The sequence below is a fragment of the Papio anubis genome, chromosome 2 (genome assembly GCF_008728515.1).
Source record: "Papio anubis isolate 15944 chromosome 2, Panubis1.0, whole genome shotgun sequence".
Taxonomy (NCBI): Eukaryota; Metazoa; Chordata; class Mammalia; order Primates; family Cercopithecidae; genus Papio; species Papio anubis.
In genome coordinates, this window is record NC_044977.1 from 160,264,872 (window position 1) to 160,282,484 (window position 17,613).

Here is a 17,613-nt window from a genome sequence, read left to right on the forward strand (position 1 = left end):
TTTGGTGCACCCATCACTACAGCAGTGTGCACTGTACCCAGTGTGTAGTCTTTTATTCCTCATCCCCTCCCACCCTTCCCGCTGAGTCCCCAAAGTCCATTATATCATTCTTCTGCCTTCGTGTCCCCCCAGCTTAGCTCCCACTTATAAGTGAGAACACATGATGTTTGGTTTTCCATTCCTGAGTAACTTCACTTAGAATAATGACTTCTAACTCTATCCAGGTTGCTGTGCATGCCACTATTTTGTTCTTTTCTATGGCTGAAGAGTGTTCCATGGTGTATACATAGCACACTCTCTTTACTCATTGGTTGATGAACATTTATGCTGGTTCCATATTTTTGCAATTGTGAATTGTGTTGCTATAAACATGCATGTGCAAGTGTCTTTTTTCATATAATGACTTCTTTTCCTTTGAGTAGATACCCAGCAGTGAGATTCCTGGATTGAATGGTAGTTCTTTAAGGAATTTAGTTCTTTTAGTTCTTTAAGGAATCTCCATACTGTTTTCCATAGTGATTGTACCAGTTTACATTACCACCAGGATGAGTTCTCACTTTTCATTAGAATGCAAACCCTAACAATTGCCATGTGAAGCATGTAGCTCTCTCTATAGTTAGCAGAACAGAAGATAAATTGAAAAATGATTACCTGGCATCACCTACTCCTTAGCTTCTATGAAAGCCAAAAGAGGAGATGTTTCCACAAGACATGCAAGAGCCATCTCTCCTTCCACATCTCTAGGTTATTCCTAAAATTCTATCCTTACAACAGTGGTGCCCATTAGTAGAGTAAATATTTGTTATTTTTGGCCTTACATTCTCATTTCCCTTGTAAGGGGAATCTTCTACTTTGTGAGACGGAGCCCAGCTCTCATTAAAGCCATGAATGTCAGAGACTAACTTACCAGTCTCCCATGTCATTAGGGTGTAGAAATATGACCAGCCTCTGCCAGTAAGATGAATTTGACTGGACATGGTAGTTCACATCTGTAATTCCAGCACTTTGGGAGGCTAAGTCAGGTGGACCACTTGAGTCCAGGGGTTCAAGACCAGCCTGAGAAACATGGCAAAACCCCATCTCTACAAAAAATACAAAAAACAATTAGCCAGGCATCATGGCACGTGCCTGTAGTCCCTGCTGCATGGGAGGCTGAGGCAGGAGGATTACCCTGAGCCCAGGAGGTCAAGGCTGCAGTGACCCATGATTGCGCCACTGTACTCAAACCCAGGCAATAGAGTGAGACCCTGTCTGGAAAAAAAAAAAAAGGCAATGAGAAGAAGCAGAGGCCACATGAAGTCCATCCAGGCAGGTTTGGGGTAGAAATACCAGCCACAACCAGGTTCCCAAGGCAGCAATGTTGGCCAGTCTAAAAACTGTGCCCAGTATCTCATATTATTAGCCTTGAGGACACTCAAGATTCCCTGTGGGAAGGCCAGTGTGGAGGGGATCTGAGGTCAGCTGTGTGAGTCACCTGGGAAATGCAACCTCCAGCCCCAGTCAAGCCTTCAGAAGACTGTGGCCCTGGGTGATAGCTAACTGCAAACTCATGAGAGACCCTGAGACACAACCAGCCAGTTACACCCTCCTGAATTCATGACCTACAGCAACCATGAGAAATATTAAATTATTATCATTGTTTTCAGCCCATATGTTTTTGAGTTAATTGATACGCATCCATAGATGACCAATATAGGAATTGAGCTTTTATGGTAGGTCAAGATAAGAAACAAATACATAAAAAATATTTCTGTATTTACCTTAAAACCAGTTTTGAAATCACTATATTGGTACATAGTCTTTGTAGAAGACCTAAGTTACAGTAAGTTTTTAGAATGTAGGGTTAAAAGAATAACTTTGAAAAAATTAATTTCTTAAATATCTTAAAAATGTTTTTAATTTTGTTTTCATTGACACATAATTATTGTATGCAATTATGGGATACAATGTGGTGTTTAGATAAATGTACATTATATAAAAATCAAATCAGTGTATTTAGCATATCCATCAACTCATACATTCATCATTTCTTCATGGTAAGAAGATTCAAAATCTTCTCTTCTAGCTATTTTGAAATGTACAATATGATATTGCTAACCACAGTCACCCAACTGTGCAATAGAATACCAAAATTTATTCTTCCTATCTAATTTTAACTTTATACTCATTGACCAATCTCTTCCTATCTTCCTCTCCTCGCTCCTCCCCAGCCTCTGGAGACAAATTTAACTGTTTATTTAAGCAAAGAATGATTTATGAATGGCACAGCCCTCAGAACCACAAGAGGTTTGGAGAACTCTGTTCTGCAGTGTGGGCAAGCAGCAGTTATTGACAGAAAATGGAAGTGAGGTACAGAACCAGCTTTATTGGTTACAACTGGGTATTTGCCTTATTTGGATATGGTCTAATCAGTTGGCAACCCAAGGAAAGCTTCACAGAGAAGTAGAAGGTTTATAATTCTGGTATTTGTCAGGGCAGGGCAAGGTTGTGTTCACTATAATGTTCTCAGAGGCCAACACATAGTATGGCATACAATTTTTTTTTCAACAATCACTTAGTGAATGAATAGAAAGACAGAAGTAGAGCTGCCAAGCAGTTGGGAGGGGAAGCATTTTCTACAAAGGATCAAGTAGTGTGAAAGCTCAGAGGTGTGAAACAACATAGTATATTCATGGAAATGTCAAGAAGTTTGGTGGTACTGGAATGTAAGGTGTGAGGAAGGGATTGATAAACCTAGATGTATAGCACCAAGGCCAGAAAAAAAATCTTGTGTGTCAGGTTAGGAGTTTGAATTTTATCCTGTAGGTTAGGATACTACTGTTGTATTTTTTTAGAGCACGATTTGAAAAGGTCACCTTTAACAAACAAGGAGAGTGCTTTGAAAGCAGTGACTTGAAATGTAGAAATGGGTATATGTTATTACTGCTCAGATAACAGATCACATGTTACTATAGTAACTGTTTAGGATCATCACTGCTCAGTGAGAAAGATGGAAGATGACCTCTGACTTCATTTTCTTTGAACTTCTTAGAAATGAAAATTCTGTCTCCATATCTTAGTAACTACATTATGAGCCAAGGTAATCTACAAACTTTAACATTCTTAAATGTTTGGGAAGTTAGCTGTACTGCTTTATTTATTTTATTTTATTTTATTTTATTTTATTTATTTTGCGATGGAGTCTTGCTCTTGTCACCCAGTCTGGAGTGCAGTGGCGTGATCTCGGCTTGCTGCAACCTCCACCTCTTGGGTTCAAGTGATTCTCCTGCCTCAGTTCCCTGAGTAGCTGGGATTACAGCCACCCACCACGATGCCTGGATAATTTTTGTATTTTTAGTAGACAGAGGGTTTCACCATGTTGGCCAGGCTGGTCTTGAACTCCTGACCTCATTTGATCCACCCACCTTGGCCTCCCAAAGTGCTGGGATTACAGACGTGAGCCACCGTGCCTAGCCAAATTAGCTGTACTTCTAGCTGAGAAAAGTTATCAGCAGAATGATACATGTCCTTGGTAAACTATATTTATAAAAAGGCTTTGTACATCCAAACTGGATGTTGTTACAGAAGTAATTAGAATTTCACAGATGCTCCAAAACCTCACTTCCCATTAAGATTCCTTTAGTGTGTTAATACGTCTGATCAGTTTTGCTTTTTGAAAATTGTTACCCCTCAATTCTTCCACAGAACTTTGGTAATAATTCCTTAATCTCTGCTAAACAGTAACACTGATATAGACCAGAGAAAGTATCAGGGCTTCTGAATCCCTTACAAACTTCCCTTGCTTAAGCTCTTCAAACTCTTAAGTCATTAAGTGTGGTGATGACTTACTGTCAGTTAATCTTGCACTATTATGTTTTTCACATTGACAGAAAAAAATTTCTCATGCTAGTCTCACAGATATTTCAACATACTGTTTTATCTTTGGTTACTGACACATTGCGACCACTTTCACTGGAAGAGAGAAGGGATATTTTGGATCATAAGCCAGTTGGATCGTTTTGATGTGGATGCACAATATCTGTTTTCCATTATCCCTTCTGTTTATGTTTTAATAGAGATTTATGTCTTGTGAAAAATTTAATTTTTTACAACTTCTTTAAAACTCCAAAGAATGCAACAGATTCAGGATTAGTGACAACTTGCGGAGAACCTGCTACGTGTCTGCTACCTTGTCAGACAGCTCCATTTGATCCATGTGTAGCAAGGGGAGGTGGCAAGGAGAAGAGTTTGTAATATAAATAAATCCCTACAACAATATTATTAATTACTCTTATTAGCATACTGATAGCAAAGAACATTATGTATATTGGTGTTAACTAGAAAGAAGTTCCAGTAATCAAGTTTACATAGCTAAAAGAGAAACTCACCAATCATTAATTCATTTAATACGCATATATTATGGTTTCATTGAAGTTAATATACTTTGTAGCAGGGATACTGTACATTGCACTAGGGTTGTACTCCAGTACATACCCAACACACATTTGCCTTGTTCACAGTGTGTGGTGTACTCATCACAGTGTTCTGCAATGATCTGTCTCCCTGACTAGACTGGGAAATCATTAAGACAGGGACTTGTTTTCTTCGTCACTCTGTGACATCTGGCTTATAATACAAACTTTACAAACATTTGTAGGGAAGGAGGAAGAGGAAAAGAAATCGAGGATACAAATTTCAACTATTGAAATGTCATGTTTCAAAGTATCTGCCCTCAGTAAAATCGCTATTGGCTATATTATTGGCTATTTCCCATGCCCTCATTCTGGCCTTTTTTTCTGTTCCCTTTTCATTTCTTCCCTCTTTCTTTCTCCTAATTCTGCCTAGAATCACTTACTATCCTGTTCATGTCTGGTCTTGCTTCTTGTATCCCATGGGAAATTTTGATGGGAATTTAGAGTTTTGTAAATGAGGGGCCTTCATGTACGACAATTTGTTTTCCATGTATGAAAAAAGCACCTAGTAGGTATTCCCTGGTAGTTTCACAAAACTATGCACTGGTCTGTCCAGGAGCCCACCTCATGACAAGGACCATATTCCAAATGAGTCTCAATATCCAACTCTTAATACAATGCCTTGAACCTTCCAGACCTCTCTAAATGCCTGATGTGGATACTGAGCTTCTAAGGAAGCTCAGTAACTCTTATACACAGTGCCAGATAGCCCATCACACAGGACAGGATCACAAAAAGAGGAAAAAAAAATCTAGGAAGAAAACATTTCATTTTAGCTTATAGCTTTTAAGTTCTCTATAATTTTTGGAAACAAAACTTTTATTTTACACTTTAGTATTGTTCTGTTTGAAGTATAAATTGGAGTGAGTGTGTACAATAATCCTTTCAGGGCTTAAGGACTATAAAGCCATAGTTCTTAAAGTACAGTCTGGACCCAGAGCATCAGCATCATGTAGGAAGTTGTCAGAAATACAAATTCTTGGACACATACCAAACCTGTATTTTAAGCCCTCTAAGTAATCTGGATGCATGCTCAAGGTGAAAATCACTGATCTCAAGGCTTTAATCTAATCTTGATGCTATAAAGGAGACTGACACACTGAACTTGAAATGCAAAAGATCATCTTCAGGATCTACTGAAGCCACACAAATGCTAACTCATTCATTCAGTTCACTCACCTGTGATGTAAGAAGGAAAAATATCACACTCCCTGTTCCAAGCAGAATTCAAACTAAATCGGGGTCAGGAATGGGGTCGAACCACTACACACAGCATTTTCAGGGTTTCAAAGTTAAAAATTTCTTGGTTGAAATTACCGGAAAGGACATGTGTATGTCTGTTTTTCTTTCTTCTCTGGTTAAGAGACAGAAGAAGCTCTTGAAGATGTCTGTAGAAGATACATACCTATCTTGACATGCTCTGCAGGCACCTGGGCATTACCAAAGTGCCCAGGCAGATACTGAGCATGAGTAAAGCCAGTTCATTCACAGAGGTTTCATTTTGAAGTGACAAAGCTTATACTCTGACATATTTAAGCTTAAATTGCCCCTGGATCCTGTTAACATTCTGACGTATATTAACAACCACAATGATTAATAAGCTTTAACTATTATTATAGTTAGTGGGCCTCCCAAAAATGTAATAGGACCAAAACAGACACCAGTTACCTGGGCAGTGTTAGACCCTTATAAGACAATGTGATGGGATTGTCTTCATGATTTCTATGTAATGACAGGAAGTTCTTGCAGTCCTGAAAGCAATAAAGTTCTCATGTGTAATGAGGGTCCTGCTATGAGTTTCCACACCAGACAGGTATTTCAAAAGCATGTGCTCCCATCATCTTAATGTCTGTAGTCATAATCAAAGAACTTCCATTTCAGCAGCAGCATTAATTACATTCTACTGTTCTGTTAACATAAGAGGTCACAATAAGGGGTCATCATAGTCATAAGAAGCAGTAGAAGGATTAAGGGGCTTCCTGTGTTGCACAGTTTTGGGCAGCAAGCACTTTAGCAGTTACATGGAATGAGCACTGAAATGTCCTATAAATCATCCCAGTAGATGCCAGGACACAAGCAGATGCCAGGACGCAAGCAGGATGCAAGCCAGAACACAAGCAAAACTGAAAAATACATTTAATGAACGTATTCAGAACCTTGCAATCAGACAATCTGAAAAGAAGCTATTACAACTTCAGGGTATATGTATTTTTTATTTTATAATCTAGCTTCTTTTTAATTTACAAATTTAGTTTACTATAATCTTCTCAGTAATCAAAGTGTCCAAAAGTCTTAATCCAGACTTACTAGCAGGCACACTAAAGTAATGGAGGGCAGAATTGGGCTCTTTGCTTTCCAACATTTACTTCTTTTTAAAAATTGACTTCTAATCTAAGAATTCATGTACCTAGTACTTCCTTAAGTCAAAGCTTTTAATGTTAAAAACAAGGCAGCTTCTTGCCTCACCTTCAAGTTCCAGTCTCCAAAGTTGACCATATTCAACTCTTTAACTTGTTTTTTTTTTTTTTGTATTTACCTTTATCTCTCTATAGCACATGTTTATACAACCATTTTTTAAAACTTTTCTGTTTTAGACTATCTATGGACATCCTACTATACATGGGGAATGTGAATTTTGTTCTTTCCTCTCTCTGTTATACAAACACACACACACATACACACACATATGCACACATATGCTTACAAATATTTTTCTTTCCTCCATCTTTCTAATATAGTTACATCACATTTTAAAAATAATTGGAAGTTTAAATTATGACTATGCAAATATTGTACAAAGCTAAGCACTCAATGTGTGCAGATTACTAATATTTTCTTTTAAAAATGACTTTTTGTTTTTCCAGGAGTTCATAATTGTCCTGGATTTTTTACTTTGTTTAGTTTTCTAATCTTCATTCTAATTCATCCTTACACTCACCAAAGGAACTGAAAACTCCTCTAATTATGATAAAATCCAAATGGGTTATCCATTAGTTCCATTCCTCTCTAGGAGATATTTATTCACCCCTTGGAATTCTCAGACTCATTCTAGTCTAAATGGATTGTTTTCCAGGCCTGTTGCCCAGCTATTGTTCAGTGACCTTTCTTTATTCTCATTCTGGGAATCCCCTTAACCTCTCTCCTATATTGGATTTCCTATCTCCTGAAGTTCATGTCTTCCTCTTTCTTGATTGACTCTTATGTTTGATGAAGCATATCCTCTAGGAACTTCCTAAGAAAAGTCATGGGGGGTAGATATTTTTCAGACCTCGTTTTTGATACTGGATTCCTGCAAATGTCTTTCTTCCTTTCTCACACTTGACTGATAGTTTGGATAGATAAATAATTGTAGGTTCAAACTTTATTGTCTTCTAGCTTTTAGGTATTTGTTGAAAAATAAGACACCACTCTTTTCTCTGATACTTTATAAGTGGTCTGTTTGATTCTCTCTAGATATTTTTCTTATTTATTTGACAATTTTTTTCATTTTCTGTTCCTTTTTCCTGGAATTTCTGTTTGTTAGGTACCTAAATCACCTAGATGAATCACTTTGTTTTCTTATCATTTATTAATTATATTCTGGTAAATTTCCTCACTTTATCTTCCAAACCTTCTACTGAATTTTTTATTTCTGCTATTAAAATTATAACTTCCAGAGCTCTTTCTTATTCTCTGTATTATTTGTTTCACAGAGATAATATCCTCTGCTATCTTTTAGAATTTTAATATTGCTTCTTTAATTTTTTATTTTAAAAAACTTTTGTGGATACATAGTTTTTGAATTTTTATTTTCTTGCCTATATTGTCTGTTTCCTGAGTTCTTTGTATATTTTTGTCTTGATTTCTCTTTTTGGTTAGATTTCCTCAGATACTGGCTACTGCATTGTTACATGTTCACATGTAAGTGTGAAACATTAAAAGTCAGTTTAAGCTCTTTCTGTAGATTCAGGGATTGTCAACTGGTAGGACTCATTCCCACCATTTTGTTGAGGAAATGTTAACATCCTTAGGATTCTCAGGCTGGTAAATGCTTTCAGAGAGATATCTTCTAAAGAGTCCCTGTTTTTCTGAACCTGAAGGAGTCCATGCTGTTCTTCCAGTGTTTCAGAAGCCAAGTAGGAAGGGTATCTGGGGATTTCATAACTTAATATGAAGACTTTCAATTCATCTCTTTGTTACATCACATCACCCTTTCCTTTGGTATCCCTAAATCCAGAACCTTCCTGATTCAATGTTCCACCAAATTGAGTCTATTTTCTTCTGTCTTGACTGTGGAGAGGAATATTGTGGCTTTGCCAGTGGAGAGAAAGGCACCTGGAGTCTATTTCTTCTTATGCACACTGTCAACCAACCTTCCCATTTTAATTTTCACCTATACCATGCCTTCAGAGGTAGTTGAGGCCTCCAAATCTCGAGCATTTATGAGATTCTGTAGGTTCAGTTGCCTTGCTTCTCTTAGCCTACACCTTACCCTCCCTTCTTTCCTATATACATCTCAGGCACTTAGCTTTCAGCTTTCCCTGTTGTTGTTGTTTTTTTTTTTTTTTGAGACAGAGTCTTGCTCTGTCGCCCAGGCTGGAGTGCTGTGGTGTGATCTCAGCTCACTGCAAGCTCCTCGGGCCCTGCTCCACTCCATTCTCCTGCCTCAGCCTCCCAAGTAGCTGGACTACAGGTGCCCACCCCACCACTCCCAACTAATTTTTTTTGTATTTTAGTAGACAGATTTCTTACCCATGTTAGCCAGGATGGTCTCTGACTCAGACCTCGTGATCCACCCTAGCTCCTCCCAAAGTGCTGGGATTACAGGTGTGAGCCACCACGCCTGGCCAGCTTTCTCTGTTTTCTAAATCAGTTATCACTCATCCATCTGCTTTATATCTTTCTCAAGTTCACTAAAGCTCTCATCTGCTTCCATCTCCTCTTACATTCTCTTTTTTTCTGTAGGTTTATATCAGCTTTATTCCTTTTTTGTCACGTTAGTGGGGCTTCAAGCATAGATAAATGTGTATTTTTACTCCATGATTCTAATGCTCATTTCTTTAAGGAAAAAAAAAAGCACCCAGTTTAGAAAGGAATTTGGATATTAACTATTCAATCAGTGTTATTTCAATTTTTAGCAGTGGAATCTATCTTTTTCAAGATACAATCTTTTATAGAAATTCAATTTATAAAGTAGATAAGAGTGAAGATAATTTTGGTTGAAACTGAGAAAAGAACAGGGTCTACATCTAATTTCTCCTAAAAATATTTTTAAACATTTCACATGGAAAAAGCAAAATAGTGCACAGAGATCCACTATAATCTTTTATTCAAGAAAGAACAGAGGAATTCACTGGAAAAGGAAAGATCTCAGTGAAGAGAGGATGGGTAGACAGCCTTCATGCCAACAACTGACTGAGAACTGTGAGTAAAGCCCTAATATGGGAGGCAGAGAGAGAGTGTTCCTCTATGATCCAGCTTTCCACTAGGGGATCATGCAATCCAGGCCATGTAAGAGCACCTTGTCCCTCCCCAGCCCTGGTGCTAACTTGGAAAAACACTGGCAGGCTGGTAAGAAAGAAAGGCTCCAGGAAGTACCCCAAGCATTTTTCCAGACCCAAACCTCAGTTTCCATGATATGATTACTATGTATTGTATGCCTATTTTAAAATATCTCATATACTCCATAAATATGTACCCACATAAAATGTTTAAGAATCATATGATCATCTATATAGATGCAGAAAAAGCATTTGAAAAAAGTCAGCATTCTATCATGATAAAACCTTCTACAAATGAGGCATAGAAGAACCCTACCTCAAAATAATAAAGGCCATATATGACACATCTACAGACAACATCATACTGAGTGGGGAAAAGTTGAAAGTAATTCCCCTAAACCTGGTACAAGTTAAGAATGCCCACTTTCATTACTCCTATTCAACACAGTACTAGAAGTCCTACCTAGAGCAACCAGGCAAGAGAAAAATAAATAGCACCCAAATTGGAAAAAAGAAAGTAAAATTATTTCAGTTTGCTGATCATATGATCTTATACCTAGAAAATGCTAGACTTCTCCAAAAACTGGTAGATTAGATGAACAAATTAAGTAAAATTTCAGGATACAAAATCAACATACCAAAATCTATTGCATTTCTGTACACCAATAACAATAACACTAAAAACCAAGTCAAGAAGGCAACTCCATTTACAATAGCCACAAAAACAAAAACAAACAAACAAAAAAAACCTAGGAATACATTTAACCAAGTAAGTGAAAAATTTCTACAAGGAAAACTACAAAACACTAATGAAAGAAATCATAGATGACACAAACAAATGGAGATACATCCCATGCTCATGGATGGGTAGAATCAATATTATGAAAATGACCATACTGCCAAAAAGCAGTCTACAAATTCAATGCAATTCCCATCAAATACCACCATCATTCTTCACAGAACTAGAAAAAGAAATCCTAAAATTCATATGAAACGAAAAAAGAGCCTGCATAGCCAAAGCAAGACTAAGCAAAAATAATAAATCTGGAGGCATCACATTAACTCACTTCAAACTATACTATAAGGCCATAGTCATCAAAACAGCATGGTACTGGTATAAAAACAGACACAAAGACCAATGGATCAGAATAGAGAACCCAGAAATAAAGCCAAATACTTATAGCTAACTGATACTCAACAAAGCAAACAAAAACATAAAGTAGGAAAAGGACATCCTATTCAACAAATGGTGCTGGGATAATTGGCAAGTCACATGTAGAAGAATGAAACTGGATCCTCATCTCTCACCTTATACAAAAATCAACTCAAGATGGCTCAAAGAGTTAAATCTAAGACCTGAAACCATAAAGATTCTGGAAGATAACATCGGAAAAAACCCTTGTAAGACACTGGTTTAGCCAAAGACTTCGTTACCAAGAACCCTAAAGCAAATGCATCAAAAACAAAGATAAATAGATGGGACTTAATTAAGCTAAAAAGCTTCTGTACAGTAAAAGAAATAATCAGCAGAGTTTACAGACAACCCACAGAGTGGAAGAAAACCTTCATAATCTATATATCCAACAAAGCCCTAATACTCAGAATCTACAAAGAACTCAAACAAATCAGCAAGAAAAAAAAAAACCCATAAAAATTTGGGCTAAGGACATAAGTAGACAATTCGCAAAAGAAGATATACAAATGGCCAACAAGCATATGAAAAAATGCTCAACATCACTAAGTATCAGGGAAATGCAAATAAAAACCATAATGTGATACCACCTCACTTCTGCAAAAAATGGCCATAATTTTAAAAATCAGAAAATAATAAATGTTGGCATGGATGCAGTGAAAAGGGAACACTTTTACTCTGTTGATGGGAATGTAAACTAGTACAACCACTACGGAAAGCAGTATGAAGATTCCTTAAAGGACTAAAAGTAGATCTTCCATTTGATCCAGCAATCCCATTACTAGGTTATCTACCTAGAGGAAAAGAAGTAATTATATGAAAAAGACACTTGCACATGCTGTTTATAGCAGCACAATTTGCAATTGCGAAAATATGGAACCAGCCCAAATGTCCATCAATCAATGAGTGGATAAAGAAAATGTGATACACATACACATGTGGTACACACACCATGGAGTACTATTCAGCCATAAAAAGAAATGAAATAATGGCATTTGCAGCAACCTGGATGGAATTGGAGACTATTATTGTAAGTGAAGTAGTTCAGGAATGGAAAACCAAACATCCTATGTTCTCACTCATGTGGGAGCTAAGCTATGAGGACACAAAGGCATAAGATTGATACATTTGGACTTTAGGGACTTGGGGAAAAGGGTGAGGGTGGTGAGGGATAAAAGACTACACGCTGGGTACAGTGTTCACTGGTTGGGTGATGGGTGCACCAAAATCTCATAAATTGCCATTAAAGAAGTTATTCATGTGGCCAAACACCAACTGTTCCCCAAAAACCTATTGGAGTAAAAAAAGATTTTTAAGAAAACCTAGAGAAAACTCTTCTGGACATTGGTCTATGCAAAGAATTCATGACTAAGACTACAAGAGCACCAGAAACAAAACCAAAAATAGACAAATGGGACTTAGTTAAACTAAAATGTTTCTGCATAGCAAAAGAAACAAATCAACAGCATAAACAGGCAATCTGCAGAATAGGAGAAAATATTTGCAAACTATGAATCTGGCAGGGACTAATATCCAGAATTTATGAAGAACTCGAACAACCATCATAAAAAAAAAAAAACCAACTAACTTGAATAAAAAGAGGGCAAAGGATATGCATGAACAGACCTTTTCAAAAGAAGACACAAATGGCCAAAAAACATATGAAAACATGTTCAACATCACTAATCATCAGATAAATGCAAATTAAAACCACAAGAAGATACCATCTTACACCAGTCAGAATGGCTATTACTAAAAAGACAAATAATAACAGATGTTGATGAGGATACAGAAAAAAAGGAAAGCTTATACAGTATTTTTGTAGGAATATAAATTTGTACAACCTGTATGAAAAATAGTATGGAGATTTCTCAAAGAACTATCATTCAATCTAGCAATCCTACTACTGGGTATATACCCAAAGGAAAAGATCATTATATCAAAAAGATACCTGCACTTTTATGTTTATTGCAGCACTATTCACAACAGCAAAGATATGGAACCAACCTAAGTGTCCATCAAAGGATGATTGGATAACAACAGTACACACACACACACACACACACACACACACACACAATGGAATACTATTCAACCACAAAAAAAGAATAAAATCTTGAATTTTGCAGCAACATAGAAAGAACCGGAGGCCATTATCTTAAGTGAAACAACTCAGAAACAGAAAGTCAAATACCAATGTTCTCACTTATAAGTAGGAGCTAAATAATGTGTACATATGGATATAGAGTGTGGAATAATGGATGTTGGAGACTCAGAAGAGTAGGAAGTTGGGAGAGAGGTAAGGGATAAAAAATTACTTAATGGGTATAATGTACCATATTCAGGTGATGATTACACCAAAAGCCCAGACTTTACCACTATGCAATATATCCGTGTAAGAAAACTGCACTGCACCCCTTTACTTTATAGAAATTATGACAATAATATATATTTTTGAGATAGGGTCTCACTCTGGCACCCAGGCCGAAGTACAGTGGTATAATTACAACTCACTGCAGCCTAAATCTCTTGGGCTCAAGGATTCTCCTAGTCTCAGCATCCCACAGAGTTAGGACTCCAGGTGCAGGCTATCATGCCTGGCTGAATTTTAAAAAATTTGTTTAGAGACAGGGTCTTGCTATGTTGCCCAGACTGGTCTCAAACTCCTAGCCTCAAGTGATCCTCCCATCTCAGCCTCCCAAAACATTGGGATTACGGGTGTGAGCCCCCACCTTCGACCATAAATATTTTAAAATATTTTTTAAGAGCCTCTTCTGCACCAGACACAGTGTTAGACTCTGGAATAACAGAGATGAGCAGTACAGACATAGCTTCTGTTCTCATGCTGCTTAGTATCCCCAACCCCTCATCCTGGAGGTCTCCAAGGAGCCTAGCTTGAAAATTAGTCATCTGATCTGAGGTCCAGAGAGGAAAAAGCCTTCCTGGTCTTAAGTCATGCTTGAATGTTAAATGTACTTGTTAAATGTTAAATGTATCAAATAAGTGTATTTGATATACAATTAAACAGATCACAGGGTGATGGTCAGGTGAGAAAATCAAAGACCTGTGTTATGACTGAGGCTTCCCATATGGAGATGTGGAATAAGCCAGAAAAAGGCTATAAATTGTGCATAAAGCTCCTAATAAAATAGTGAATGTTTGCCCACCTGAAAACTTAACTGTTTATTTTTACCCTGCCATTCCCTTTGAATAGATTGCTTTTGGTTTACCGTTTAAATATTTTAAATAAAAACCTGTAATCAAATTTAGAAGAAAAAAATATCTCAGCCCTTTTCATCTAGTAAGAATACTCTGCGTCACAGTTGATCATCTAGTGCTAGAGTGTATCACAGTTAAACTTTTCAGATTAAAAAAAAAAAGAAAAAACTAACAAATAGGTTTTTATCCATGAAGCACAAGCAATCCTATTTATTGGGACTGACAATGCTAAACGAGTTTTAGTTTTGTTTTTCAGACCAAATCTCTTCAAATAACTGACTGACCTTCAGAGTGATGGTCCTCCCAGCTTAACTGAATGTACTCTGCTTCTACAGGACAAGTTAGGTAGGGAGATTCCTTTTTCCAGAAACTGCAAAAACTTGTTATTATGCACTGCTAGGCTGCCATTTGATCACAAGGGACGACTGGATTTCAATTATTTCATCCTTGGAGACTAAGAGTTACTTACAATAATAATAAGCCATTTTTCTTCGAGTTTCCTGGCCCTTGGGTCAGACATTCAACTTCTATTGGCCTCAGTTTCTTCATCTGTTATACTAGGATATCAGACTTAAACACCTGTAAGATTGCTTCGAAGTTATTTCAAGATAATCAGTAGCTGCCCATGTATTTTGAAGTCTAAAGGAACTTACTCACCTAGAGAAGTGCAACCCAGGACATTTTCCAAACACCTGGCCAACGCTTCAATATCGCTGTCCTATCAAAATAAGGGAGAAAGATTTATTTTCCCTGTATGGTAGAAGGATACTTAATAACATGGAAAAATGTTCTTACTCCATTTAAGCGGAAAAATGTTCTTACTCCATTTAAGCAGGAAAAAAAAAAATCTTGTTCCAAAATTATTTCAGTACAATCTTATTTTTAAAAAGAAAAATATCTTTATGCATATCTACATCACTCTCTCCATAACAATCTTTAGATTAAAAAAATTTTTTTATTATACTTTAAGTTCCAGGGTACGTGTGCACAACGTGCAGGTTTGTTACATATGTATACATGTTCCATGTTGGTGTGCTGCACCCATTAACTTGTCAACAATCTCTAGATTTATTGCTCTGTCTCTCATGGCAAAAACATACACAAAAAATGTTAGCAGTGGTTTTGACTAAAAGGTTAAATTATGAGTGATCTTTATTGTCTCCTTTGTGTACTTATGTCTTTTCCAAATTATCTATAATAAATACATATTAATTCTATAAATATAGTAAATGCTATCAGAATAAAAGAAATATTTTATTCAATTTACAATTTAGTCAATACAGCAGAAATCTGACACATTTTTTCCTTGGAGAACAACTAGCTCTTCTTTGGAAATGTATGGTCTTCAAGGAGTGCTAAATCTAAGAATATCACTCGTCATTTACCTTAACCCTCAATAAGAGTCAGACATCCCCCATAAGGGTTGGGGAAATCTCAGAACTGTATTTGATTAAAAATATTGTCTTCAATACAAAATAAATCTGTCCTTCACCCAGCAGGCTTGAAATAACCCAAAACAGTATCCTAATGATCTAGGAAAAGTGTTAATTATTTTCAGGTTTGTGGTTATGCTAAGGAAAATTAAGAATTTATGGCTGGGCACGGTGGCTCACACCTGTAATCCCAGCACTTTGGGAGTCCAAGGTAGGCAGATTACCTGAGGTCAGGAGTTCAAGACCAGACTGGCCAACATGGTGAAACCCTGTCCTTACTAAGAATACAAAAATTCGCTGCTCATGGCAAAGATTCAGTCAAAGAAAACATCTTTCAGGAGCATATGATGGCCCGTGTGATTGAGAATTATGCTGCTGATTGGAACTTTTGCATTTCTTCACTGTTTCATAATTTAAATTAAAATTTACTGGAGCTAAATGGCCTGAGAGAGTAACTACATCTTGCTAGATGCCAAATCACAGTGTCACCAGCCTTCAGTTGTCTCAGCCAAATGTTGGGAAGCCAGATTTTCAAATGCTGTGAAAATAACGGCTTCTTTGTTGATGAACTTCAATGTTCTTTAAGTCTCCTTCCCCCATAGCCATAAACCCCTCCATTATAAGAATATGCCTTAGAGGCACGAGGAACATCTTGTAAAATTCAATTCTGAAAAACTGTCCCATAGATTCAAATTTAGTCCAATGCCCACATTTTTTTCAGAAACCTATGCAGTCATTTCACTAATGGATTGGACATTGCTTTTATGGTAGCTGTTCTCAAAAGGTACAGTCAAATCCGTGAAGTACATGATAACTATCAATGCCTACCTAGTAGCCACACAAAAAAAACTATCATATCTGAAGGAATCTCCCTTTTAAGACAATGTCAATATATAAATATTGAAAATAATGTTTTCTCTAACAATGCCCATTTATTTTTCATCTGGAAAATATACAAAATTATCAAAGACAATAAATACCCTAAATCCCACTGCTATTAATACACACACACACACATAAACATATATAGTCGGTCTTTTCTATATACATCTATCTCTTAGATATTTCAGATCATACTATATATGTATGCTATATGCATGCCTATCTTTTAGATATTTGAGATTATACTACATATGTATGGCATATGTGTCTATACATAAGATACACATAAAACAGTACAATGTACTATTGTACAATATTGTTTGGAATATTAAATTTATTAAATTAAAGGGGGTTAGTATTGATATAAAAAAAAGTTTATGTTTTTAGAACAGACATTTCAGTCACTGCATTCTCAGGTATTCCAAGCCAAATATGATGACATCAATAGATTGCATTTTAAAAACATTGTTTGGTTTTTCTGTTTCCAAACAGAAAATGTACAATATTGTTTGAACTTTTATCCAATGCTCTTAAAAATTCTTCAGAAGCATAATTTTAATGGCTGGACCACTGCACCCTAAAGGCATATTATATGTATTTATCCATAGCCTTATCATTGGACATCTAGATTGCTTTCATTTTATTTTGTTGTAAATAATACTGCAATGTTGATCATTACACATACATCTTTGTTTCATGTTTATTGTTATTTCTTTAGGTTGGCCAATCAGAAACAGAATTATTGGGTCAAGGAATATGACAATTTAGAAACCTTCCTCTTTCTCTGTTCTTATTCTTTTCTCTACACTCATACACATCCCAACAAGTACATTTTCTCCACAAGGAGCTAATATATGCCTTCATATTTATTTTCATCCTCCTATCTATTAAAATATGCTCTCTGTCAAGAATAGATATGACAGATCCCTTAAAGTCAAAATGCTTGATAAAGTTCA

The 17,613-nt window shown here is 36.5% G+C and overlaps 1 protein-coding gene across 25 annotated transcripts in view; it reads right to left on the bottom strand.

Annotated features, from left to right (window-relative positions):
• The window catches only part of NEK11 (NIMA related kinase 11), a 317,965-nt gene that overhangs the window by 85,783 nt on the left and 214,569 nt on the right, over positions 1 to 17,613 (bottom strand). For 21 of the 25 annotated variants that reach the window (XR_004181977.1, XR_004181976.1, XR_004181975.1 and 18 more), the window contains one exon: positions 15,000 to 15,060. The exons of the other annotated variants lie outside the window; for them this stretch is intronic. Coding sequence is in view for 18 of the 21 variants with exons in the window: in XM_031662874.1 (XP_031518734.1) it covers positions 15,000 to 15,060 (61 nt within the window). In the remaining 3 variants the exon portion in view is untranslated. The remainder of the gene's footprint in view (positions 1 to 14,999; positions 15,061 to 17,613) is intronic. 25 annotated transcript variants of the gene reach the window in all.